The 26,806-nt window shown below is 37.0% G+C and overlaps 1 protein-coding gene and 1 pseudogene across 1 annotated transcript in view; one reads left to right on the top strand and one right to left on the bottom strand.

Annotated features, from left to right (window-relative positions):
• LOC150108970 (H(+)/Cl(-) exchange transporter 7-like) overlaps positions 1 to 26,806 on the top strand; it is a 501,264-nt gene that overhangs the window by 43,776 nt on the left and 430,682 nt on the right. The window contains exon 5 of the mRNA XM_090401344.1: positions 25,187 to 25,270. Within this exon, the coding sequence (XP_090257470.1) occupies positions 25,187 to 25,270 (84 nt within the window). The remainder of the gene's footprint in view (positions 1 to 25,186; positions 25,271 to 26,806) is intronic.
• LOC150108971 (U6 spliceosomal RNA) lies at positions 11,316 to 11,393 on the bottom strand (annotated as a pseudogene).

Here is a 26,806-nt window from a genome sequence, read left to right as displayed (position 1 = left end):
ATTATCTTTTTAGACTTCTCAACAATCTCCTGATATTCAATCTTACATGTTCCATGTTCCTAGTCCAGTTATTTGTCACTATTATCACCAGCAACTGTTTTGCTCACTTGCTCCTCATATCCTGCCTCAATCACTGTATTCATTTCATTTCTAGGAAAACAAACCTTGTACATCTTTGCATTTACCACACCTCTAATTATTGAATCCCCATACAATACCACTTGCAGGTCTTTCGTTATCCCTTTCATATTGACATCATTCATTTTCATTGTCTTCACTCTTTCATATATATCTTGAATTCTCTTAATTTTGCTCTGTATCTGTTTCATCTCTTGCCTCATCTTAACCAGCTCACCTTTCAAATCTTCTGCCCTATTTTTGCTATTATTCACTCTCTCAGTTTTATTGCCATCCATACATGCTTGTTTGCCATTCATGCTGCTTGCTACCTTAATTGTACTCTGTTTTTCAACTTTCGCTATGTTTGTAACACCTTTCTTTCTTACCATTGATTGTTAAATTCATTAGATTGCTGGTTCACTTTTTAAAACTTTCTTTGCAATTTTTCTCTGCTTTTTTACACTGCCCCTCTTTGTTATCAGGTGAGCACTCCTTGTGGCATTCTCATTACTAACACTTTCAGATGCCATTCATCAAACCCTCATTCTGATCATACTTTACACACATCCTCCTTCCACCTGCCTTAAATATCCATAATTTATCTACATAATCAAATAAATACAATACATATAGCAAACCTCAAATTTCATGAAATGACTGAAATCAGAATTAAATTGCTGCAAATACAAAACTGCAAATATACAAATACAAAAACAAAACAATCTTTGCTTTGCTGGTTACTGTATTAAGTTCTAAGTTTAATGATTTCATAAAACAAACCTGCACACTAAAAATACTGCAGGCAAACAATTTTTACAGCAACTCTCACTCATAAACACACACTTATTTAGAATTAATTATTCCTAAAAACTAATCTGAAACAGGAGCCTTCTTTACACAAACTTTCCAGCAAAACACCACCTGGCAATTATATAGTGTTACTAATAACACTTCAAGACAATCTTTGTATTAATATAACTGCTTGGGATTTAAAAAAAAATTGAAATTAGAACAGATGGATAAAATATGATATGTCTAAATTAAAAATTAATGAAATTAAGAAAAAAGTTTCTGTCATGATAAAAAAATCTGTTTTCTATTTAGAAAATGAGAAGCTAGAAGATAAGTAAGTAGAAAACTCTGAAGACATGATTGAAAAGCAATGCAAAAGATTTTAAATGGTATACATATATATATAATGAGGTTGTGAGAGACTATTTGGGTGCTAAGAATGGAAAAAGATCAAGGATTGGTTATCAGACAAGACCTGGCAACTCATAGAAGAAAGGCATAAAATTAAAATAATGTTTGAAAATACTAAATTCCAAAGAGCTAAAGAAATTCATTTCAGCAATTATATAATGAAAGATAAGTTAGTTAACAGATCTGCAAGAGAGGATAAAAGGAATTATATGGACACTTTGGCAGAAGAAGCACAAAAGGCTGTAACATTAAGGCACATTGGAAGACTGTATGAGATGACAAGGAGAATATTCTCTGAAGAAAAGAAGCAAGTAAATCCTATGGGAGATAAAGATGGTTTGCTGCTAACTGAAGGGTATACCATGAATAAGATTGTCAAAAGCTGGAAAGAACACTTTGATGAGATTTTAAATGTAGAAAACAATATAATTGACATAATTAGAAGTTCAGTAATGAAAGAACTCCCCACCCTGTAAGCATAGATTTAAATGTTACATCAGAACCTATATCTAAAAACAAAATAACAAACATAATAGAGAAAATTAAAAGTGGTAATGCTTCAGGCAATGCTTAAGACATCTAAAGAAACTGCTGTTGATAAACTGCAACTGATTTTTAACAATTTTACTAGAGACTGAAAAGATACTTGTAGAATATCAAGTGGATAGACATGTGAATGATAGTTCATTTGAGGCGGTCTGGTGTGAAATAGTGACCGACACAACCAAATATGCAGTTAGTTGCTGCTTTATGCCAGGGGGGGGGTATAGGGGGTGATATTGAATTCATCCATCAGCAAATTAATGCAATAAGTGCAGGGTTAGTGATTATTATGGGGGATTTTAATTATGGTGAAATCAGTTGGAAGGAGGAAATATCACTTGGCAAAAAGGAAATGGAATTCATATACCTTCTAAGAGATAATTACTTGAAACAGCACATAGCTGAAGGGACTCGTGGTGTGAGAGTGTTGGACCTGGTCATTGGCTCAGAGGACATATGCATAAGTAAGGTGTCCTCGTTACCTCCAATTGGTGAGAGCGATCATGTGATATTGACGTGGGAGGTTGCAAAATTTGTGGATTTCTCTCTTAAGAAGGGTATATACGTAACTATAGGTTAGGTAATTATAATAAGCTTTGGAGTGAGCAGGGGAAAGATGTTAGCAGTGCAGCTGATATAATCAGTAGGTATCTGAGGAAGGCAATATCAGAATGTTCCATGGTCAGGAAGACAAACTGGATGAATAGTAGTATCAGGCTTGATCTGCAAAAAAAGAAAATGTTATGGAGAATTTACAAGGAGAAAGGCGATCAGTACACCCATGAGCAGTACAAAGCTCAAGCTAGGAAGGTTACCAGCATAGTAAGAAAAGCTAAATCAGATTACGAGAAGACTTAGCCAAGGAGATCAAGGGTAATCCCAAAGAGTTCTTTTGATATGTGGCAAGTAAAAGGAAGAATGACCTTAGTGGGTGCTGATGGTATTGAGGTAACCAATTCAGATGTAATAGTAGAGTTACTGAGTGATCACTTTTTAAAGGTCTATCACCTAAGTGAGGGTATCTCTGTACCTGTAGCAATAACTAAGGTGAGAATTGAAGTTAATAAATGAAAGGTACTTAGTATATTGAAGAATTTAAATGCAAACACTGTTGTAGGTTTAGATGGAATTATAGCTTGGGTGTTGCGTGAATTTGCAAAGGAATTGTCAATGCCTCTTACTTGGTTATTTAACTTAAGTTTGAAACTCTAGTATGGTCCCTAGGGAGTGGAAGGAAAGCAAAGTGGTTCCTTTGCATAAATTATTATTATTATTCCGGGCAACTCCAAGGAGTCGGCAGATTCATTGAGGGAGGCCCTATTATCATGTCAAGAACAACTATTCGACATTCACACAGTATCTATCATACCTTGCCTTGAACTCATTCATGATTGTAGCACCCATAACAGACTCTGGCAGCTTATTCCACTCATTCACCACTCTCCAAGTAAAAAACCTAGCTCTAACACCCTTGTCAACCACATTCTTGCCCAGCTTCCATGCATGGCCCTAGTCCTCCCACCACCAGTCCTATTTTCAAAAATATCTTCTCGATTAATCTTATAGAAACCCTTCAGTAATTTGAATGTCTCAATCATATCACTCCTCTTCCACCTATCGAACAATTTCTGTAACCCACAAATCTTCAGCCTATTCTCATAAGGTACATTCCACAGACCTGCTATCATCTTGGTCACTCATCTCTGGATCCTCTCCACTTCCTCCCCATCACGAAGGAACCCTGGTGCCCATAACTGGGCACAGTAGTCCAGATGGGGTCTTATCAAGGCTCGATACAGGAGAACAACAATTTGTTTGTCTCTGCATGTTAAAGTATTTTTCAGAAACTAAGTGATTTGATGAGCTGATTTAGCCACTTTTGCAATGTGCCCCCTAAACTTCAATTCCCTATCCACCAACACTCCCAAATCCCTGGCTTCATCAATCTCCTGGAGTATGGTTCCACCAATGCGATATACTGCTGCTATTCTTTTCACCCCAAAGTGCATAACCTTACACTTTGCCACATTAAATTGACATCCATTTTTCCTAGCCCAGTCCTCCAAAATATACAAATCATCCTGTAAAATTTTGACATCCCATGCACTCACAATTACTCTACCCAACTTTGCATCATCAGCAAACAAGTGAACACTTCCTCTCAGATCCTTACCTATATCATTGATGAACAAATAGAAAAGCAGCAGTCCAAGAACAGAGCGTTGTGGCACACCACTAGTCACAAGCCGTCTTTTAGACTCCACTCCTGAATAAACCACTCTCTGGTATCTCTCCATCAACCACCCTCCTATCCATCTCACCAACCCTATATCCATCCCCATCTGCTCCAGTTTACTGATTAGGGTTCCATGTGGTACCCTGTCAAAGGCCTTAGCAAGGTCCAGTAGAATCACTGTAAACCCATTATCCTTATCCAGTTCAGCCGTCACTGTGTTATAAAACGTGAGCAAGTTACTGAGGTATGATCTACCCTTCACAAAACCATGTTGTCCCCCATGCAATATCCCATTTTTATCTATCCAATCCTGTATTCTTTCCTTAATTAATTTCTCTAAGACCTTGACAATGATTCCTGATATGCTAATCGGGCGGTAATTTACAACAGCAGTCTTGGAACCACCTTTATGCAGTGAAACTATTTTCCCCTCTTTCCATCCCCTCGGGACTAACCCAGACCCAAGACTCAAATTAAACAAAATGATCAAGGGTACTGACAATTCTTTAGCTGCTCGTATGACACGAGCTGGTATACCATCCAATCCCACAGATGTATTGACATTGAGGTTATGCAATAGACTACTCACCTCCACTTCATTCACCACAATTCTCATATAATCTACTGGTTCATTCGTTTCTGCAATGTCACGACCTGGATGATATATTCTTGCAAAGTGCTCACTCAGTAACTCAACTATATCGACTGATTCAGTTACCTCCCTATCATTGGCATTCTTTAAAATCATTCTGTCATATACATTTTTCCTTTTACTTGCAACGTATCGAAAAAACTGTTTATGATTTTCTTTAGCCTGCATGGCCAATGTTCTTTCATAATTCTTTTTTGCTTTTCTTACCACACTCGTTACCCTTCTGGCCTGCGCTTTATACCGTTCATGTGCCTGCCGGTCACCTTTCTCCTTAAATTTCCTCCATAGTTGTTTCTTTTTTTGCAGCTCAAGCTTCATGGCGTTATTCATCCATTTAACCCCTACTTGATTTATTATTCGGACTCTAGGTATACAGTCAGCCATTGCTTCATGCAAACGCTTCTTAACTTCCTCCCATGCACTATCAACTTCTAGTCCTTGCAGTTGTACATGCCATGGCACTGAACCAATCAAACTCCTAAGCTTATCATAAAGGTGGTTATTTTTGGTTATTAAGTTTATAAAGGTGGTTCTAAGACTGCGGTAGTTAATTACAGACCAATCATCATCTCGAGAGTGGTGTTAAATTATTGGAAAAGTTGGTTAAAGACAGAATTCAAGGATGGTGGATCAGAATATGATAGTCTATAGGGGCCAACATGGTTTTGTTAAAGGTCGTTCCTGCCTTAGCAATTTATTAACTTTTTATAATGGAATGACATCCTGAGTTGGACAAGGGAAATGGCTACACAGTGATTTACCTTGATGGACCTGTGATTTCAGTCAGGATTTCTCCATGACTGCAGGTCATAAAGAGTCCAGCTATTCCTGTCTTGGGCCTTTCTTCTCCAGTTTCTTCTGACTTTCTTAATCATTGGGTCTTCCCATCTTAAGGTTGGTCTTCCTCTTTTGGTATCTCTTGGATACCAGTTTGTAATTCTGACTGTCCATCTGTTGTCTCTCATTCTGGCGAGATGTCCTGCCTATCTTCTTTTGTTGTTGTAGATGGCTTTTATTATGTCCGTGAATCCAGACTTCCTGATTTCTGTGTGTCTTACGTGGTCTATTTTGTTTATATTGCACATTCTTCTTTCTATTGCACGTTGAGTTGTTATTAAGCTTTGTTCTTCTTTTAAAGTTGTGTTCCATGTTTCACTGCCATAAGTTACTGCTGGTAAGATGTGACTATTAAAAAACATGGGCTCTTATTTCTATACCTATGTTTTGGTTGGTAATTTTTGATTTTATTTTGTTGAAGGCTATCTAAGCAGCTCTTTTTCTCCTTGCTATTTCATTTGATATATCATTATTCATTTTTATGGACTGGCCGAGGTAGATGTATTCTTCAACTTTTTCAGTGGTGTGAGATTCTAGAGTGATTGTATGATCTTTACTGTATTTGTTTTTCATCCATCTTATTTTGTCCGGGTGTATTTCCTATCCAATTTTTTGGCAGTTTTGGCTTATGTTTCAGCATTGATTCTAAGAGTTTGGGTGAGTGAGATATTAATACCACATCATCGACAAATAATAAGATATTTAACATTTCACCATCGCAGTGATACTTCTGGATTTTGCTAAGGCTTTTGACAGGATACCCCATGGAATACTGTTACACAAATTAGACCAGATGGGGATAGATGCTAAACTGCTGATATGAATAAGAGAATGGCTCAGGGCGAGATATACCAGAAAGTGGTATGTGGAGGAGCAAGATCCAGGATGAGGCAGGTGACTAGTGGTGTACCTGAGGGCTCTTTGCTTAGACCGTTATTGTTTAATTTGTACATAAATGATATAGGAAATGGCTTGAAGGGAGATATTCAGTTGTTTGCTGATGATGCAAAGTTGGGTAGCGCAATAAAAAATCGAGCTGATGTTGAGAGTTTCCAGGATAATGTAAATAAGCTGGCAAAATAGGCAAAAGGTAATGGATGTCAGTTCAATGTGGAAAAGTGTAAAGTTATGCATTTTGGGATTAAAAGATTACCAGCTATGTATTATATTGATAAAACGGTACCCCAAGAGATTGATGAGGCTAGGGACTTGGGGGTGTTGGTGGATAGGGAGATGAAGTTCAGGGAACACATTGCTAAGGTGTCCAAGATTGCACATAGGATTACTTGGTTATTGAGGAACACACTAACATCCAGAGATAAAGAGGTTATTATTCCCCTTTACAAAGTGTTGATACTTCCACATTTGGATCACTGTGCTCAGGACTGGTTACCTGGATTCCTTGGAGATGAGGAGGTTGTGGAAAAGGTTCAGAGGTGAGTGACTAAGTTGGTGAGTGATGTAAAAAATACTCCCTACATTGGTAGATTGAGAGCTTGTGGATTGCAGAGATTGGTTGATAGGCGAAGAAGAGGGGATATGATAGAAACATTTAAATTACTAAAAGGTTTTTATAAGATTGATGCAAGGGAAATGTTTCAGTGTTTGATAGTGATGGAAGAACAAGAAGTCATCCCTGGAAATTAAGGAAAGTGTGGTTAACAAGGGTATGAGAACGAGGTTTTTCACCTGGAGGGTGGTGAATGAGTGGAATGCGTTGCCTGACTCAGCTGTGAGTTCTTTGTCTGTAAATGAATTCAAGAACAGATATGATTGTTTTGATAGTTTGGGCCTCCCATGATGAGTCTACTGACTCCATGGAGATACCCGTAATAATAATAATAATAATTTTATTATTATTATTATTATTATTATTATTATGGACTTCCACCAGAAATGTAAGTCGATCTAGGGTGGGGGAAACAGCAAATGAGCATCACAAATTATTCAATTCATATTTGTATCGCAATGCACAGAGATATAACCAAATGTGCTCAAGATCAGTTTAATATTTGTGAAGGGAAAACAAGAGCACCTGAAGGAAAACCATCTGCAAAACCCAGAATGAGATTGATTAGGATAGATTCTAAAAGGTTTTTATGAGACTGATGCAAGGAAAATGTTTCAGCTGTGTGATAGTGATGGAAGAACAAGAGGTCATTCCTGGAAATTAAGAAAAAAGTGTGGTTAATAAGGATGTGAGAGCGAGGTTTTTCAATTGAAGGGTGGTGAATGAGTGGAATTCATTGCCTGACTCAGCTGTGAGTTCTTCCTCTGTAAATGAAATGCATTGGACTCAGTTGTGAGTTATTTTCTATAAATGAATTCAAGAAGAGATATGATAGATATTGTTTTGATAGTTTGAGTCTCCCACAATTAGTCTACTGACTCCATGGAGATACCTGTAATAATAATAGTACTTAAACAGTGGAAAGAAGCAAAAATTATTATAATCCCAAAGAAAGGAGAATTCACTAAATGTTAGAGGGGGGACTTAGTATACCAACAGGACCTGCAAAATATTTATAAATAGAATTAAAAATGAAGTAGATTGAATATTATGGAATGAAAAAAGCTGGTTTTATAATCATATTAGTAATGTGCATCATTTCAGTTTAAGGAACATCATTGAACAAAGCATAGAATTTAGAAACCTATTATGCGTAAATTTTAATGATTTTGCTTAAGCATAATTGACGGTATTGATAGAGAAACTTTATTGATAATTATCAAAAGTTATGGAACTCCTGAATGTGTGAGAATAATCAAACAAATCTATAAGGAAAGTAAAAAAAAAAAAAAAAAGTCATGTTATTGCCATCCTGGTTGGCCGAGTGGTCAGCATATCTGCTCTGCTCTCCAGCCAAAAGGCTTTGGGTTCAATTTCCCACCGTGAGCATGGGTGTTTGTTATTGTCTATAAAAATACTAGTGGTAGTGGTGGGCAGTAGATGGCATTGGTGTAGATAATGCGGTTCGCTGTAGTTGGTGGATGGGTGGTGTAGATGGAGAGTTGTAGAGTAGGTGCCCTCCCTTGATGAGTCTTTGAACTCCTTGGAGGTGTCACGTAATAATAATGATAACATTGCACAGCAAATAATAATAATAATAATAATTATTATTATTATGGGCAACACCAAGGAGTTCCATAGACTCATCGAGAGAGAGGCCCTAAACATCGTGTCAAGAACTATCCAACATTTGTGCAGTATGTATCATGCTTTGCTTTGAACTCATTCACATTCATGGCGGCACCTGCAACTCATTCTGGCAGCCTATTCCACTTATTCACTACTTTCCAAGCAAAAAAAAAAACCTGGTTCTAACACCCTTACTAACTACACTCTTACTCAATTTATGGATGGCACCTAGTTCTTCCACCACCAAAAACCTGCTCTGAAAAATTTCCTCTGAATTAATCTTGTAAAAACCCCCTCAGTCATTTGTATGTCTCAATCAAATCACCCCTTTTCTGCCATCAACCAGTTTTTGTAATAACTCGCAAAAATTTAACCTGTTCTCATAAAGTTCATTCCACAGACCTACTATCTTGGTGACTCGCCTCTGGAACATCTCCACCTCCTCTTCGCCAAGAAACCCTGGTGTCCAAATCTATGTGCAGTAGTCAAGATAGGGTCTTATCAAGGCTTAATAAAGAGGAACAATAACTTGCTTGTTAAAGTATTCTTCCATAACCAAGTGATCTAATGAGCTGCTTTAGCCACTTTTCCTATGTGACCCCTCCCCCAAACTTTAACTCCCTGTCTACTAACACTCCCAAGTCTCTGGCTTCATCAATTTCCTGGAGTACATTTCCTCCAATGTGGTATACAGTTGGTAATCTTTTCACCCCAAAATGTAACCTTACACTTTGCCACATTAAACTGACATCCATTCTCATCCATTGCTCAGTCTGCCAATCTATCCAAATCATCCTGTGAAATTTTGACATCATTTTTATTAACTATTGTTCTACCCAACTTTGCATCATCGGCAAATAACCGAACAGTTCCTCTCAGATCCTTTCCTATATCATTAATGAACAAATTAAACAGTAGTGGTCGAAGAACAGAACTCTACAGCATGCCACTAGTCGCAGACCTTCTTTTGGACTCTACTCCTGAATAAACTGCTCTCTGATATCTCTCCATCAACCACCCTCCTATTCATCTCACCAACTCTATATCCATTGCTATGTGCTACAGTTTACTGAATAGAATTCCAAGTGGTATCCTGTCAAAGGCCTTTGAAAAATTCTGCAGTATCCCTGTAAACTGATTACCTTTATCCAACTCAGCTGTCACTGTATTATAAAACATGAGCAAGTTACTAAGGCATGACCTACCCTTCACAAAACCATACTGCCCATACAGTATCCCATTTCCATCTATTCATTCCCGTAATTTGCTCTTGAACCAAATTCTCCAGTACTTTGACAACAACAACTCCTGATATGCTGATTGGTCAGTAATTTGCTACATCAGTCTTTGGAGCCTCCCTTTATTCAATGGAACTATTCTCCTCTCTTTCCATCTCCTTGGGGCTATCCCACACCTGAGACTTAGATTAAACAATATGGTGAAGGGCAATGATAATTCTCTCGCTGCTTTACGTAAAACTCGAGCTGGTATACCATCCAATCTCCCAGCTGCATTCACATTAAGGTTCTGTAATATGCTATGCACCTCCATTTCATTTGCCTCAGTTCCCAGATAAGCCTTTGGCTCTCTCATTCCTGCAATATCACCACCTGGATGATATACTATTCAAAATGTTCACTTAGTAATTCTACTCTTTAGATTGATTCAGTTACTTACCTCTCTACCATCGGAATTCCTTAAAATTCTCATCTGAACAAATTTAGGTATAGGCTTTTTATATTCTGTTATTGGTTTGCAGATGAGGTTGATCTTTCCATCTTAATCTTGGACATCCATGGTCTCTTCTTCCTGTGGATTTATATTCTTCTAGTTTAGTTTAGGAATCCTATTGTTATTCATTCTTTCTGTATGGTGTAGCCAATTTTGCTAGTATTCTTTTTCTATTTCTTTCTTTTTTTTTTTTTTTTTTGTATCTAATTGTTCTCTTATTTCTGTGTTTTTCTTTTTATCTAATCTAGCGAGTCCCCGGAGAGGTCTAAAAAAATTCCAATCTGTGCTGATTCCAATCTTTGTCTGTTTCTTTGTTTTTGAATCCAAGTTTCACTTCCAAATTTGAGAGATGTTTTAGAGGTCATATTATGTAATCTTAATTGAGTTTCTTTAGTCATTTGTTTTCCAAATTTTTTTTTAATTATGCCATTCATGCTACTGCAGATTTGTAGTCTTACTTCCAATTGTGAATCAGTATTGTATTGCGAGATTATATTTCCTAAGTATTGAATTCTGTTGTTAAGTATAATTTTGATTTTTTGCATGGTATTGCCATAGCTTTTGTTTTTGTTTCAGATATTTTCATTTAAATTTTTTTGCTTTTTCATTTAGTTAGTTATTATTATTCTTATTATTATTGATGACACCTCCAGGGAGTCCAAAGACTCATTGAGGGAGGGCAACTACTCTACAATTCTCTGTCTCCACCACTCAATCTACCAATGTCATCTACCACCCACCACTAGTATTTTCAGAGACAATCACAAACATCTATGCCCATGGAAGGGTTCAAACCTGCAGTCTTTTGGTTGGAGAGCAGATATGTTAACCTCTTGGCCAACCAGGCCTGCAAAAAAAATGTGGAATGCTTCACGATTTTGCATGCTAATCTTCTCTGTATTGTTCCAATTTTAGTATTACTGCCGAAGCAAGTACAAGGTTATTTGCAACTAACACTATTATAGTTGCAATTAACGCAATTAGTTGCAGCTGATTGCAACTAACAAGGTTAGTTTCAATTTGAAGTTTTTCTTCTGAATTTGAAATTAGTACTTGATCATCTGCATAAATTTTATATTTAGCTGTATATTATTTGTTAGTTTAATTCTATCTTTGACATTTGTTTTCCATTCTTTTAGGATTCTGTTTATATAAATGTTGTATAGAATTGGGGATAAACCACAACTTTATCTTACTCCTTTATTTATTATACGTTCTGATAATGTTCCATCTGCAAATTTGATGCAAATTTTTGTTTCTCTGTATAGACTTTTTATTGCTTTAATTAAATGAGAAGGTATTTTATAGTCTTGTAATATTTTTCAGAGTAGTTTTCTGTTCAAGTTATCATACACTTTTTCATAGTCAATAAATAGAAGGAAAGTGGGAAAGTTAAATTATTTTCATTTTTCTATGATCTGTTGCATATGCTGCAAGTAAAAGAAAGAATGTATATTTCAGGAATCAAAAGAATTATTTGGGATTCTCTTTAGTCTGTATTGCGAACTTCCTTTCATAATCAGCTTTTGCCTTTCTTACTGCACTAGTTACCCTTCTGGCCTGTGCCTTGTACTGTACTGTTCATGTGCCAGCCTTAAATATCCTTCACAGTTGTTTCTTTTTTTGCAGCTCCAGTTTGATGATGATATTCATCCATTTAACTTCAACTTGATTTACTCTCCTGACTCTAGGTATGCAGTCTGCCATTACCTCCCTCAAACATTCTTTTACCACTTCCCAGGCACTATCAACATCTAGCCCTTGCAGTTTTATATGCCATGGCACTGATCCAACAATCCCCTAAGATTGTCATACTTATCAGCCCTGTAATTCCATATATACTCCTTCTTAACTGAAAATAGCCACTTCCCAGTCAAGACCATGTGCTCACTCTCACCAATCGGTAACATTGTGGACATATTCATTATAGACAAATTCTCAGATGCTGTTACTAGATTGAGCACTCTCGAACCGCTAGTATATTCCATTACATGCTTCTCAGGTAATTATCCCTTAGTAATTGCATAAATTCCATTTCCTTCCTCCCATGTGTCCTCTCTTCCTTCCAATCTATGTTCCCATAGTTGAAATCACCCATAATAATAAACTGCCCTCCACTCATTGAATCTATTTGCCAATGCATACTATTTCCATCATATAAATTAAAGATACCAAGAAATTATATACAGTCAGGCCTCTTTTTATGCATTAGATATGTTCCACAGACAACCGCATGTAAAAATCGCACAAAAAAGACCTAACTTACGTTGAAAAATTAGGCATACGTTCCATACTTTTCTAAAACCTCATAAAACTGAAGCAATGAATTAAAATAAACCTAAAATCGCATTAAAAGATTTATAAAAATTCAGGAAAATAAGAATGCCTAAGTTTGTTTTAAAGCTTTATTCATTTAATTTTATTGAAAAGTAACAATTTTTTTTTACATTTTGTCATTAGAATTTTCGAACCTATTAAACAATATTCGCAACGTTTGTGAACTGGTGCAAAATCACTTTCATCACCAGAAGAGATAGTCAGCGCATCAGATCGGTATTGTAAAGGCAATGGTTCTTCACAAACAGAATTAGCTTCACCCTCGTTCTGTGCTGATTTTTTTTCTTTCGACAATGTAATCAGTGATTAAACTTTGCGATGATGATTTTATTTATTTTTTATACAGCTCGCGATATCCAGACATACAGTTCTTCAGCTCATGTTTGAATTTAAAGGCTCATTCAGAATTTGTCATTAAAAAGAAAATGATTTTCCAATTTATTGCACAGTTCAAGACCTTCTCAAATTATATTTGCAGTGAGGGGGACAGGTTTTTCCTTCTGCTTCACTATCATTTTCTAGATCTTCGACGATATCTAAAGTTAACTGATATCCAATAATATCATCATTACTTAAGTCATTATCCACAAGCAATTCATCTACATCATTCTGGCTAAATGTATCAAAACCATCTCCACCAATTTTCTGTGCCAAAGTAATGATTTCAGCTGATAATGTAGATGTTTGCATGGTTGCACTGTTTGCAATACATCCAGGCCAAGCTGCTTTCCAGCAGGCATTTAAAGTTTGTAGTCTTATTTCAGTGATAGCAGATGTAACATGATTTAAGCAGTCCCAAATAGAAAATTTTTTCTAAACGTCAGTTACTGTTAATGATTCATTTTCTAGTTTATCCAATATAAATTGAAAAGTGTGCTTAATGCAATATTTTTTAAAAGTAGCAATTGTGCCTTGATTTAATGGCTGAATAATGCTTGTTGTATTGGGTGGAAAAAACACTACCTGCACATTTGGATGTTCTAAATGCAGATGACTTGGTGCATTGTCAACAGTTAATAAAACTTTAAAATCGGGAGCTTTTTGCTTCATATATATTTCCACTTCTGGTACAAAACAATTATTGAACTATTCAATAAATACAGCAGTTGTTACCCAGGCCTTTGTAATAGCCGTTTTAGATCTTTGCATCTTAGAGATTGATTTACTAGGAGGGGTTTCAACATTTGATTTCCTGATGCATTGCTACAAAGTAACAATGTTACTCGATCTTTGCTTGCTTTAAACCCACTTGCTTTTTTCTGAGACTTTGCGATGTAAGTTTGACTAGGAATTTTTTTCCAAAACAATCCTGTTTCGTCAGTGTTAAACACTTGATCAGAACAATATCCACCATCTTCAATAATTTTGGCTAACTTCTCTTGAAAAATTTTTGGCTGCTTCTTCATCTGCTACTGCAACTTTAGCTGTAATCGCCACGTTATAAAGTGCATTCTTTTTTAAAAACCCAGTTAACCATCCTTTGCTAAACAAAAATTCTTTTCAGCCTGGGAAGCGGAAGTAGACAGCTCCAATTACTTCATTTGTTCATAAAACAGAAGAGCTTTTTGTTTATTTAAATAACCACTTATACGAATTCTTCTTTGAGTTAATTCTTCAATCCAAATTACTAGCGCTTGTTCCATTTTTTTCTAATAAAGCATCTCTTGAGTACGATGATAGTGGCACATTAGTTTTGCGCCAGAAATGACAGATTTTCTTATTGTGACTTCATTCTTTTTAATTGCTCTTATAGTAGATTCACCTAAATTAAAATGTTTACCAATCGCTGCAGAACCCTCTCCTTTTGCTAAGCGATCTAAAATTGCAGTTTTCATTTCCAAAGAAATTGATTTTATTTGTTGCCTTTTTTTTCTCCATTGGGCCAAATTAAATCTTTAAAATAAAAATTATCGAAATTTAGACTTTCAATAATGAAAAGACAAACACTTACTCACATGCAAAATTAAACTTCATGGACACTCACTGCTTATACATTACTCATGTTACGCCAGAATGTGCTGCAACACGCTCTTCATAATGTACATTGGTACATAAGTTTTGAAGTTATGCACTGCATAACTTCAAATCCACATAAAAAAGATACACATAAAAAGAGACCCAGGTGTACCTGGTTTAATCCTTTATCCAAGTGTAAGCAAACAAGTTTGCACCTGAAGTATTTTCAGGACTGGGGCAACTTGTATATAGAAGCTTATGACTTTACATCACTTGCCTTAGTATCCCATAATGCGCAGCACATCTCTTTACGGGTATGTATAATACTATGCATTATGGGAAGGGTCACTACCCAAACTAGTTTCGACTTTCATGAGGTCTCATCAGTGAGAGCCAGGAGATGTGCTTTGCATTATGGGATACTAAAGCAAGCAATATGAACTCATAAGCTTCTATATATGAGTTGTTCCAGTCCTGAAAATACTTCAGGTATAAACTTGTTTGCTTCACTTGGATTAAGGATTAAACCATGTATATAATTTCTTGGTATCTTTAATATATAGTATAATCAAGTGTAAAAACTCCCAACAACCATCTCTAATCCAGAGTATTTTAATAAAAAATGTGATATCCTTTTGCCTACTTGTATATCAAAATATGACTTCTGCATTACTTCAACCTTAGTATCACCTCTGGGTATGGCTCCCACTGATGACACTTCAATAAAGGTCAAAACCGGTTGGTGGCTTGGTTCTGAAGGAGAAGAGTGTTTGCTCACTTAAGATTTTTGCCTTAGGGAGCTTTTGAGCATCAAAGGATTTGGATCTGTTAGGGTGACCTGTATTAGGGCTTCCTTGGCTGATACTTTTCCCTGGAATATGAGCAGTTCTGCTTGGTGATGATAGGGTGAGCCTGTCAATCAGTCAGCAGAGGCATTGCTGAGTTAAATGATCCTTGAGGTTGCTCATTGTTGGGTGATCTGAGGGATTGCACAAGTTTTTGGAAAGGTATCCCTTGCATTTAAACAGGGAAACCGGTCTGGGTAGATCCTTCCCATAATGCATAGTATTATACATACCTGTAAGGAGATGTGCTATGCATTATGAGATACTAAGGCAAATGATGTGAAGTCATAAGCTTCTATATACAAGTTGCCCCAGTCCTGAAAATACTTCAGGTGCAAACTTGTTTGCTTACACTTGGATAAAGGATTAAACCAAGTATATAATTTCTTGGCACCTTTAATTTAGTTTTTCCACTTGAAAAACTTGATTATACTATAAACAACTATCTCTATCATCTTTTCAATCACCTGGTGCAACTATGAAATTATGTAGTAAATTACTCACCATTAGAAAGAGCACAGTGCAATATTTCATTCAATACTAGATACATCCAGGTTTCTTCTTTCATACACACAAAATTATGGTAAAAAGAGAAGTGATTCCAGTCACGTTCATTCACTTCCGAACCTTCTTGTCTTGACCAGAGGAAGCAGCTTCATTGATCTGACAATAGTAAACAATGCTATTTTACCCCGGGTTTTTGAATTGAGATGCTAAGAATAGGAAAGCTGTTCTGATCATCGCATATTAAGTTTCATTATCAGTAACAAAAATTGAAATGGAATACACGACACAAACTATTGCATTAACATCAAGTACTTCACCAATAAAACCAATCTAGAGATATTTGTAAAAGCATTAAAAAGAGAATTTTCATGCCCAATCTCAGAACCTCACTTTATCGGGATAAGTGAGGTTCTGAGATTGGGATATAGCACTGCTTAGACAAGAACATAGCCATCTGGGCATCAGCACAAGACGATATAGACTTCCTTGCTTCTGCACTTTCATCAGGTCTGAAAAAATCCAGCGACCAGACATTCAGAACAACCAAGAAGCTAAACATCGATGGAAGAAAATCAGTACTTTGACAGAACGACAAACTAACAGTCCTAAGAAAATATTTTGATGCACTCAGATGACTATATCAAAGAACATACAATAACCAAGATTTAAGAGAAAGTAGAAGACAGAACTACTATAAAATCAAATACAGCTATCAGTCCAAAATTACAAATGCCAAAACAGAAACATGGAAATAATTCTGTACTGTTTGAAACCATATCGAATCCTTGGAATTGCATATATAAATTAGCGGCATGCAAGAATAAGAGAACACCTATATTATCAAATTTAAGAAAACAGACAGCACCTACACTAAAAAATTAGCAGAAACCTCAGCTATTATGTTAAACGAGTTTATTCCCAATGACGATGCATCAGCAGATGAAGAATTCCACAAAACCTACAGACATAGATGCTCCTAATGACAACTTACTTACAACTAATGAAATTGAGTCAGTATTAAGATCAGTGGATCCAAGAGAAACTCCTGGAGAAGACAGAATAACTAGCGATATACTCCTAGGAGCATTTGTTGAATTCCCCAAATTCATAACAACAGTCTACAATGAATGCCTAAAAAGAGGGTGATTCCCTTTAGTATGGAAACGCTCTAAATTATACCCATAATCAAACCAGGAAAAGAAACATCCAATGAAATTAGCAAATAGAGACCAATCAGTCTCATAAACGTTGCTGGTAAGGTGCTAGAAAAACTTCTGATAAACTGAATAATGCACTATGTCTACTCAAGAAACCTATTAAGCAGCAATCAATGTGCAGTTAGACCTCAATCAAGCACAGTAGATGCAATTATGGAGGTTAAAGAGTTCACAGAAGACAATCTACAGCAAAAAAAAGATGTACTGCTGATCTCACTCAATGTACAAGGATCCTTCGATCCCGCATGGTGGCCAGCCATAATCAATCAATTAAGATATTTAAAATGTCCAGAAAACTTACTCAACCTTACAAAAAATTATTTTACAGACAGAAGAGCAACCATAACATTAAAAACCACAGCTGTGATGAAGAGGTCAAATGAGGCTGTCCACAAGACTCCTGCTGTTTACCAGCCTTCTGGAACATCCAGTACGACTTGCTGTTAAGACTTCTGTTCACTACTGAAACAAAAGTCATAGCTTTCGCCAATGATGCGATGATAATGATCTGGGGACGCGACGGGTTAAAATGATAAGTAACAGCCAACGAAGAACTCTTTAAACTTGCAGAGTGGGCATACAAGAAGAAAGTTACATTCAACAGCATCAAGTCTAAAGTGCTCCACATCTCACGTAAAAAATCAAACAACTTGTAAATGGTCTTCCTAAATGGGGAAGTTCTCGAGGTAGCCAGTGAGATAAAATACCTATAAGTAACAATAGATGAAAAATTAACCTTCAACAAGCACATCTCATATGTTGCCTAACAAAGTTTACGGATTGTAAACCTTCTGGCATAGTTGGCAAGGATTAAGCTCAAAAGCTAAACAGAGTTCAATGCCTTATAGCCATACATATAATTAAAGGATACAAGATTATGGAAGTTTTTTCACTTGGTTATGCTACTAATTATATAGTGGGTTTTATCCTTTATTCGAGTGTAAGCAAACAAAGTTTTCGCCTGAAGTACTTTTAGGACTGGGGCAACTTGTGGTAAAGGTGTTATAAGTTCTCATCGCTTGCCTTAGTATCTTCCATAATGCAAAACACATCTCTTTGAGGACATGTATAATGCTATGCATTAAGGGAAGGGCCACTACCAGACCAGTTTCGAACTTTAAAAGGATACAGGGTTTTCGACCTTTTAAAAGGATGTCTTCCTCGAAAGACAATGTCTTTCGAGGAAGGTTGCATTATTGCAGCTCTAACACCGATCTGCCTGAAAATATAAGAATTCTCTCTTATCTTTGAAGTTACTTCCAGAAGATATATAACGAAAATTATAACATTCATCCAAATTGCTACAAATATCCACTTTACTACAGTACTTGCCTCTCCCAGCAAAGAGAACATATATTAAGGAGAAGGAGAGCTCTGAAAGTGACGAATTCCATATATATACACTGATGGAAACAAAATCGGAGGGAATGTCTGTTGTTCTTTCATTGCATATAAGAGATATCCATTATACAAGAACACTGCTCTAGACTGCAGCCTCTCTGTTCCAACAACCAAGCAGAACAACTTGCTATAGTTCATTTACTTACATATCTCCGGGAATTAGAACTTGACACCTCTCATTAAAAGGCCGTAATAATTTACAATGATGGTAGAAGCACTATAGACAGCATAAAAAATCCAGAACAACCATATACAGTAAAACCCTGTTTTTCATTCCTGCAATTTACGTTTTCCTGCCATTTACATCATTGCTAACTGTAGTTAAGCCCTGGATAACAAGGGTAGCCAATGGTAGGCCGTATGTATGGCAGCAGGATTCGGCCCCTTGCCACACCTCTGGGAAAAGTCAAAAATGGTTGTCTGAAAATTTCTACGACTTCACCAGTCCAAATGTTTGGCCTCCAAACTCCCCAGACCTTAACCCCATGGATTATTTTGTATGGGGCGCAGTTGAAAAAGACACCAATCGCACTTCCAGTAATACAAAAGCCCAGTTAATGGATAAAATTAAAACAGTTTTTGCGGCCCTTCCCAGGGAGACTGTAGCATCAGCTTGTTCGAGGTTCCAAAGCAGAATTGAAGCTGTGATCGATGCTAATGGTGGTTATTTTGAGTAAATCTTGTTGATAGTATTGTAATTAACTCTGCCTGTAATGTTTTTTTGTCAATTCATTAAATTTAATAGATACAAAGAAGATTTTCTTTTTCCTTACGAAACTGTCAAATTTATCCCGAACACCCTGTATATATATATGTGGATGTAAAGGTTGAAATATGTACATATAGTAAAAATATAAACTTCCGGAGACAAGTGGCCAGTATCAAAATAGAGACTTATAAAGTATTACTCAGAACTAATTAAATTTGCCAATAAGATCAACTTCCAGTTGTTGTAATGTAACATAAATTACTGATATTCTATAAATTATATAGTGTGAATATATATATATATGGATGTAAAGGTTGGAATATTATTATTATTATTATTATTATTATTATTATTAAACAAGACCTCATGGAGTCAAAGACTCATCTAGGAGGTCCTTTTATCTCACACACATCTCATCATATCGGGTCTTAAACACATTCAAACTCCTTGCAGACACCACACTCTCAGGCAAGGCATTCCAATCATTCACAACTCTGCACGAAAAAAACCTGCCTCTCACTCCCCTACTCACACCCTCTTTATACAGTTTCCAGGGATGACCTCTGGTTCTCCCCTGATCTCCCACTATTCGCTGTAGAACTTCTCCACCATTGATCCTATAACAACCCCTTACCAACTTGTAGGTCTCTATCATATCTCCCCTCTTCCTTCTCTCCACTAGACTCTGCAAATTACATCTTTTCAATCTTTCCTCATACTCGACATTCCAGAGGTCAGAAACTACCTTAGTCAGTCGCCTTTGGACCCTTTCCAACATCTCTTCATCCTTCTGAAAACCAGGTGACCAAATCTGGGCACAATAGTCCATGTGTGGCCTAATCAAAGCCTTATACAATGGAACAAGATTCTCCCTACTTCTACACGTCAGTGTCCTCCTCATCATTCCCAGAAGTCTTTGTGTTGTCTTCACAATTTTGGCGATGTGTCCCCTAAATTTTAGATCCTTATCCACTATCACTCCCAGATCTCTTATTTCCTCTACTTCCAACAATATATTCTCACCAAGCATAAATTCTGCATCCCATCTTTGTTTTCCAAATTTTAAAACCTTACATTTTGCAACATTGAACTCACATCCCCATTTGCTTGCCCAATCACTCAATTTATTCAAGTCTTCTTGCAAGGCCACAACATCTTCACTACTCTTTATGGTTCGTCCCAACTTTGCATCATCTGCAAACAACTGAATATCTCCATCCAAATCTTTGCCAATATCATTAATATACAAGTTAAATAGTAATGGCCCTAAAACAGATCCCTGAGGCACTCCACTAGTGACTTTCCTTTTCCTGGATATTGCACCCCCATACACAACTTGTTGATACCTATCAGATAGCCAGTCTCCAATCCAATGCACTAATCTAATATCCAACCCCATCTGCTCTAGTTTGACTGTCAACTTATCATGAGGCACTCTATCAAAAGCTTTTGCGAAATCCAAGTATATTACTGTGTATCCTTCTCCTCTGTCCAAGGAAGCAGTCACTTTATTGTAATAAGTAAGTAGATTACTAAAACACGACCTCCCTTTAGCAAATCCATGCTGTCCATCAAAGATTATACCATTGTTGTCAACCCAACTCTGGATCCTAGTTCTCACAAGCTTCTCCAACAACTTAACCACAACACCTGACACACAGATAGGCCTATAGTTTGATGCTTGAGTTCGATCACCTCCTTTATGAAGTGGCACAATCTTGCCCTCCTTCCACTCTTTAGGGACTTGACCAAGTGCAAGACTCGTATTAAAAAAATATGTCAAGGCAGGTGTCAACTCGCTGGCACATTCCTTCAGAATACGCGGTGATATATTATCAAGTCCCACAGCCTTATTTACATCTAGTTTACTCAACTCCCCAAACACCTCTTGCTCACTTACAGTCAGTCTCTCCTCCCCATCATCAACTGCTCTTAATCTCTCCATGAAGTCACATTCACAAGATTGAAAGATCTTTATGAATTGCTCATTAAGTATCTCCACCACACATTCTGCAACAGCTGTCTTTATACCATTTCTGCAATCAATGTCATCCTTCCATAATCATTCTTTCTTTTGCTGGCTACATATCGAAAGAACTCCCTAGGATTCTTTTTAGCTTCATTAGCTAACTGCTGTTCATACCCCTCTTTAGCTACTCTCACCAACAAAGTCACTCTCCTTGCCTGGTCTTTGTAGAACTCATGAAATTGGTTACTTCCACTTCTCTTATGCTGCCTCCACAATGCCCTTTTTCTCTGTATTGCATTTAATCTCTTTATTCATCCATCTCACACCTAACTTATTTAACCTTCTCACCCGTGGTATACATTTAGACATTGCATCCGCTAAACATTTTTTGAAAATCCCCCAAGCTGCATTGATCTCTTTTCTAGCTAACTCCTCATTCCATGCTACCCCTGCAAGCTGTCTCCTGAGCTCTTCATAATCACCCCCCTTGTAGTTCCACATATACCCTTTTTTCACAGGGGTCCTTGTACTGCTGGCAACCACCCAAGTAATCACCTCATGGTCACTTTAACCAATTGGTGGATGATTTGATACCTCATTGATAATTACATCCTCCGATGAGATGACCAAATCCAAGACCCTTAATCCTCGTGTGCCCTCTGTTACATACTGTCAGAGGTAGTTATCCCTCAAAAACTCAAGAAACTCATTTTCTTTACTTCCAGTTGCTATCTCTTCATTCCAGTCTATATTGCCATAATTAAAATCACCCATAATGATCACCCTTTTGTTATTTGCTTGGCTTATTTGACTATACATTTCACTATCACCACCATCCACATTACCAGGTCTATAACAACATCCCACCAAGTATTTGATTCTATTCACCTCTATCTCACACCATACTGCCTCAAAACCACTGGCTCCATTTCCCTCTTGCATCTCTACCTTGTATTGACATAACTCTTTCTCTATCATCAATAGCACTCCCCCTCCCTTTTTACCCCTTCTATCCTCACGAAACACATCATACCTTTCCATCTCTATTCCTGTCAGGATGTCATCCTCATCTAACCATGTCTCACTTATTCCGATAATCTCTGGGTGCACAGACGCAATTAGTGCAACCATTTCATCCGCCTTGTTTCTTATACTTCTAGCATTGGTATACAAACACAACAACTCATTTCTGGATCTACAGCTAGTTCCACTGATACCACTCACTCGATGTGATCTCTCCATGCTGGACTGGGGTCATTTCCCTTTCTGCTTCTTCATTTTAGAACCCTTTGCAATTCCATCTGTTTCCTTTTGATCCCTGATCATCGCATTACTTTCCTGCCTACACATTCTCTCATCTCCTCTTGGAGCATCCACCTTTCTCACGCTGTGTATCCCTGTCCACCCTGAGCCTCCCTGTTTCTCTGCTCCTCTTGCACACCCATTCTCTCATTTTCTATACTCATACCACTCACTTCCACATTCATTTCCACTCCTTCAATCTCTCCTGTCTTACTCTCCTGCTCTTCCACATCACTCCCCTCTCGATCTGATTCATTCTCTACCTTCCAGCAGCAGTCTCTCCAAGCGACTCACACCATAACCACTCAAATGCAGTCCATCGCTCCCATACAGCTCACTTCATCCCTCAAACTCATTCCACACATTAACAAACTGTACTCCCATCTCCTCACACATTTCAGCCAGAATATCATTCATAATCCTTGCTCTCCGCCTCATTTCACCACAATCATACCTAGGCAACACACTGACCACCCTTCCTGTCACACTGTTCTCCTTTATCTTTCCAAGCAGTCTCCTGACATTCATTTTGACATGCTCTTTGTTCTCTCTCTCAAATCATTCGTACCAATTAATACAATTAACTCTTTTGCTCGTTCCCGCCTCATATTCAATGCCTCAATCACTCTACTCATTTTACCGCCTGGAAAACATACCTTGTGCATTTTATCCTCTAGCACACCTTTAATAATGGAGTCGCCATACAACGCCACTCGCTCATCTTTTGTTATCTCTTTCATGCCATCATGATTTATTTTAATAACTTTGACCTGAATTCTCTTCATTTCATTCCGCATCCATTTCATTTCTTGCTTCATCCAATCCAATTCACCTTCTGAACCTCGCGACACATTCACTCTATCATTAAATCTTTCTAACTTTCTAACTCTCGACCCCCTCTTCTCACTTTCCCTCTCATTCATCCTTCTTTGTTTCCGTACTTTCGGTCCAACATACGTCCAACTTTCACTATCATTCTTCTCACTTTCACATATCTTTCTTTGTTTCCGTACTTTCGGACTAACATGCGTCCAACTTTCGCTATCATTCTTCTCACTTTTACTGTCATTCATCTTTCTTTGGTTCAGTACTTTCGTTCCAACATGCGTCCAACTTTCGCCATCAGTCATTCTTTTTTCGCTATCATTCATTCTTTCGATTTTTTTTAATTGCGATTTCTGCACCACGCCATTTCTACTTTCATTCGTTCTCTCAATTTCGTTTCTTTCCGCCTCACTTTCGTCCCTTTTAACATCCGTTACGGTTGTCAAATCGGCCTTTTTCTTTTTTCCTGATTTTTTAACATTTTTTTGCCTGTCTTTCTCGCCATCCTCCTCTTTCAAAGGTGCACTCGTGACACAATCGGTACTAGCACTTTCTGTCATCAACTTCATATTCGCATTCATCAATTCCTCATTCAGGTCACATTTCGCACACACCCTTCTTCCATCCGCACTAAACATCCACAAATCATTTATGTAATCGAAGGAATACATATAATTTTTTTCAAAATATAAAGGAATACATATTTTTACTATATGTACATATAGTAAAAATATAAATGTGAATATTGATACAAAATTGGAAATATAAATGTTAATCAGTACTTGGAAACTACATGTAATATATGCATTGTATGCAGTGGAACCTGTAGGAATATACTTAGGTGAACAAATGAGGCTTTATCTCCTTTATCACATTCTGGAGTGTATGGAGTGCCCTGTACTTGTGTGACTTGACTTACTGTGGACAGACAGGAAGAACCATTGACATCTTTCTCAGAGAACATAAGAAATACATTTGGCATCATTATTATGGTAAGGCAGGACTAGCAGACCAGACCTTGGATATCTCTTCACACAAGATCAAATGAAAAAAAAAAAAAGTGCTACACATAAGTCATAGACTGTTTTTGGAATCAACAGTGGCTTTGAAACATTCCCCAAACCTCAACAAGTATGGCTGTATCAACTTACCAAAAATCTTGGAGACAGTCATTTTATGATGACATTAATACTTGTTAACTCATCCAACAATAGATTAGGATTTTAGGATGCACCAATTAGGATTTTAGTTCTTGTGTTGCCTGTTACAATTTTTAAATTTGTCCTATTGTTAACTAATTGTTGCTGTTAGCATACTGGGGCAAACCATTCTATTTGCTCTGAAGATAGGTATAACACTAGCAAAGTATCAGCAAATAAGTTAAATAAATAAATTATTTTCTTATTCTTGTGTTGTGAATTATAACTGTTAAAATAAATGAAACAGGAACTGCCAACACATAGGCCTTTTTGCCTTATCATATTTTATGTTTAAATCCATTCATGTTTAAACTGGCTTGCGATGACTGATTAAATTTTCAAGATTTTTTTTTTTTTTTGTTTTATGACGTGAAACAAAATTCATCTGTTTCTTTAAAGTTATATGACTGTGCATATACGTCTATATTTATAAATATATATGTGATTTCTGTTTATAGGAAGGCCCAATGATTCATTGTGGTGCCATAATTGCTTCCTGTGTATCTCAAGCAAAGTTCACACCATTCAAAAGGCAATTTAGTGTATGTAGTGATCATTTTATATACAGTTAATTCTCTTTTTTCCACAGCTTTTTTTTTACACAATTTCGTAATAACATGGTTTAGAAAACAAAAAGCAATTTTATTTTCACACTGTATATATTGATTTAACACAGTTCAAATGGCACATATTTTTAAAATTTCTGATTTGGGGTGCTTAAGGGTCAAAGCTGTATAACTGAGAGGAGACCACCACATACCCTTTAAAGGAATGTGGAGAACCGACCAGGCTTCTCACCTAATGTCCAATCCTCACCTTCTCGTGGTGCACCCTGTTGTGTATCTATGTGGATACTGAACGAACAAGGAGGGGGCTGCCAACTTTGGATTTAGCTGACTAAACTGTATTGTTATTTGCTTAAACCAATATGCAAAATGATGGTATAACATGACAAAATTTCATGCCGGCTGAGGTGTCACCCAGTTAAACAAGGCCCCCATTTATTTCCCCAGGGAACCAGGGCGAACAGCAAAAAGTCAGCTGCTGGAACAAATCTGAAAGCACACCCCAACTCAACATCACCAGAATTAAAGATCGGTACTATCAACATAAGAAACCTGAATGGCAAAGAAATGGAGCTAGCTGAGGAATTAGATAAGTACCAGATCAACATAATAGGAGTGACTGAAACAAAAAAGACAAAAACTGGTGTGATCTTTCTGAGCAATAAATACAAAATGTAATATTCAGCAATGACAATCAAGGAAAAGAAGTAGTAGCCATAGTATTCAACACTAAATACGAGGCTAATCTTCTTGAATGGCAGGCAGTCTCAAGTAGAGTGATGTGGGCAAATATGAGAATGGGGAACTGGACAATGAGACTTATTTGTGCCTATGGTCCCACAGAAGGCTCTGCTAAGGTAGAAGTGGAGGAATTTTTTGAGGCTCCAGAGAAAGCTACTGACACAATGAAAAAGGAAAAGTTGGTCCTTGTTGGGGATCTAAATGGCAGAGTAGGAAGTGATTGTCAGACATACAAAACTGTTTGGGGAAAATTTGGAGAAAAGAGCAAAGCTAATAATAATGGCAAATACCTGTTGGATTTCTGCTCAGGACATGGAATGGTTATTACTAACACCATGTTCCAACAAAAAAATCTGCACAAATTCACATGGAGAGAAGAGGCAAGGAATAAGAAAAGTCTCATTGACTATGTTATTGTTGATTTTTCTCCCTGGTGCGGAACACCAGAGTGTACAGAGGATTTGAAATTGGAAGTGATTACTATTTAGTCTTGAGCAGGATAAAATTGAATTTCATATTGAAAAGAATGCAATGTAAGAAAGTTTTAAAGTGAATAAAAGTTGAGCAGCTCTTAGATGTGAACCATAGACTAAAATACACAAAGATTATTGAAGAAAAAATGAAAGAGTTTGAGAACAAGAACCAAACCTTGGAGATTCAGTGGCAAACCTTGAAGAAAACCCTGATTGATTCAGCCAGAGAGGCATGTGGTGAGGTTCCCTACAAGGATAGAAAAATCAGAACTCCATAGTGGACACAGGAAGTTAAAGA

The sequence above is a fragment of the Typopeltis vanoorti genome, chromosome 2, assembly GCF_054136105.1.
Source record: "Typopeltis vanoorti isolate ZY-2024b chromosome 2, IOZ_Tvanoo_1.0, whole genome shotgun sequence".
Lineage (NCBI taxonomy): Eukaryota > Metazoa > Arthropoda > Arachnida > Uropygi > Thelyphonidae > Typopeltis > Typopeltis vanoorti.
This window is presented reverse-complemented; position numbering and strand designations above follow the sequence as displayed.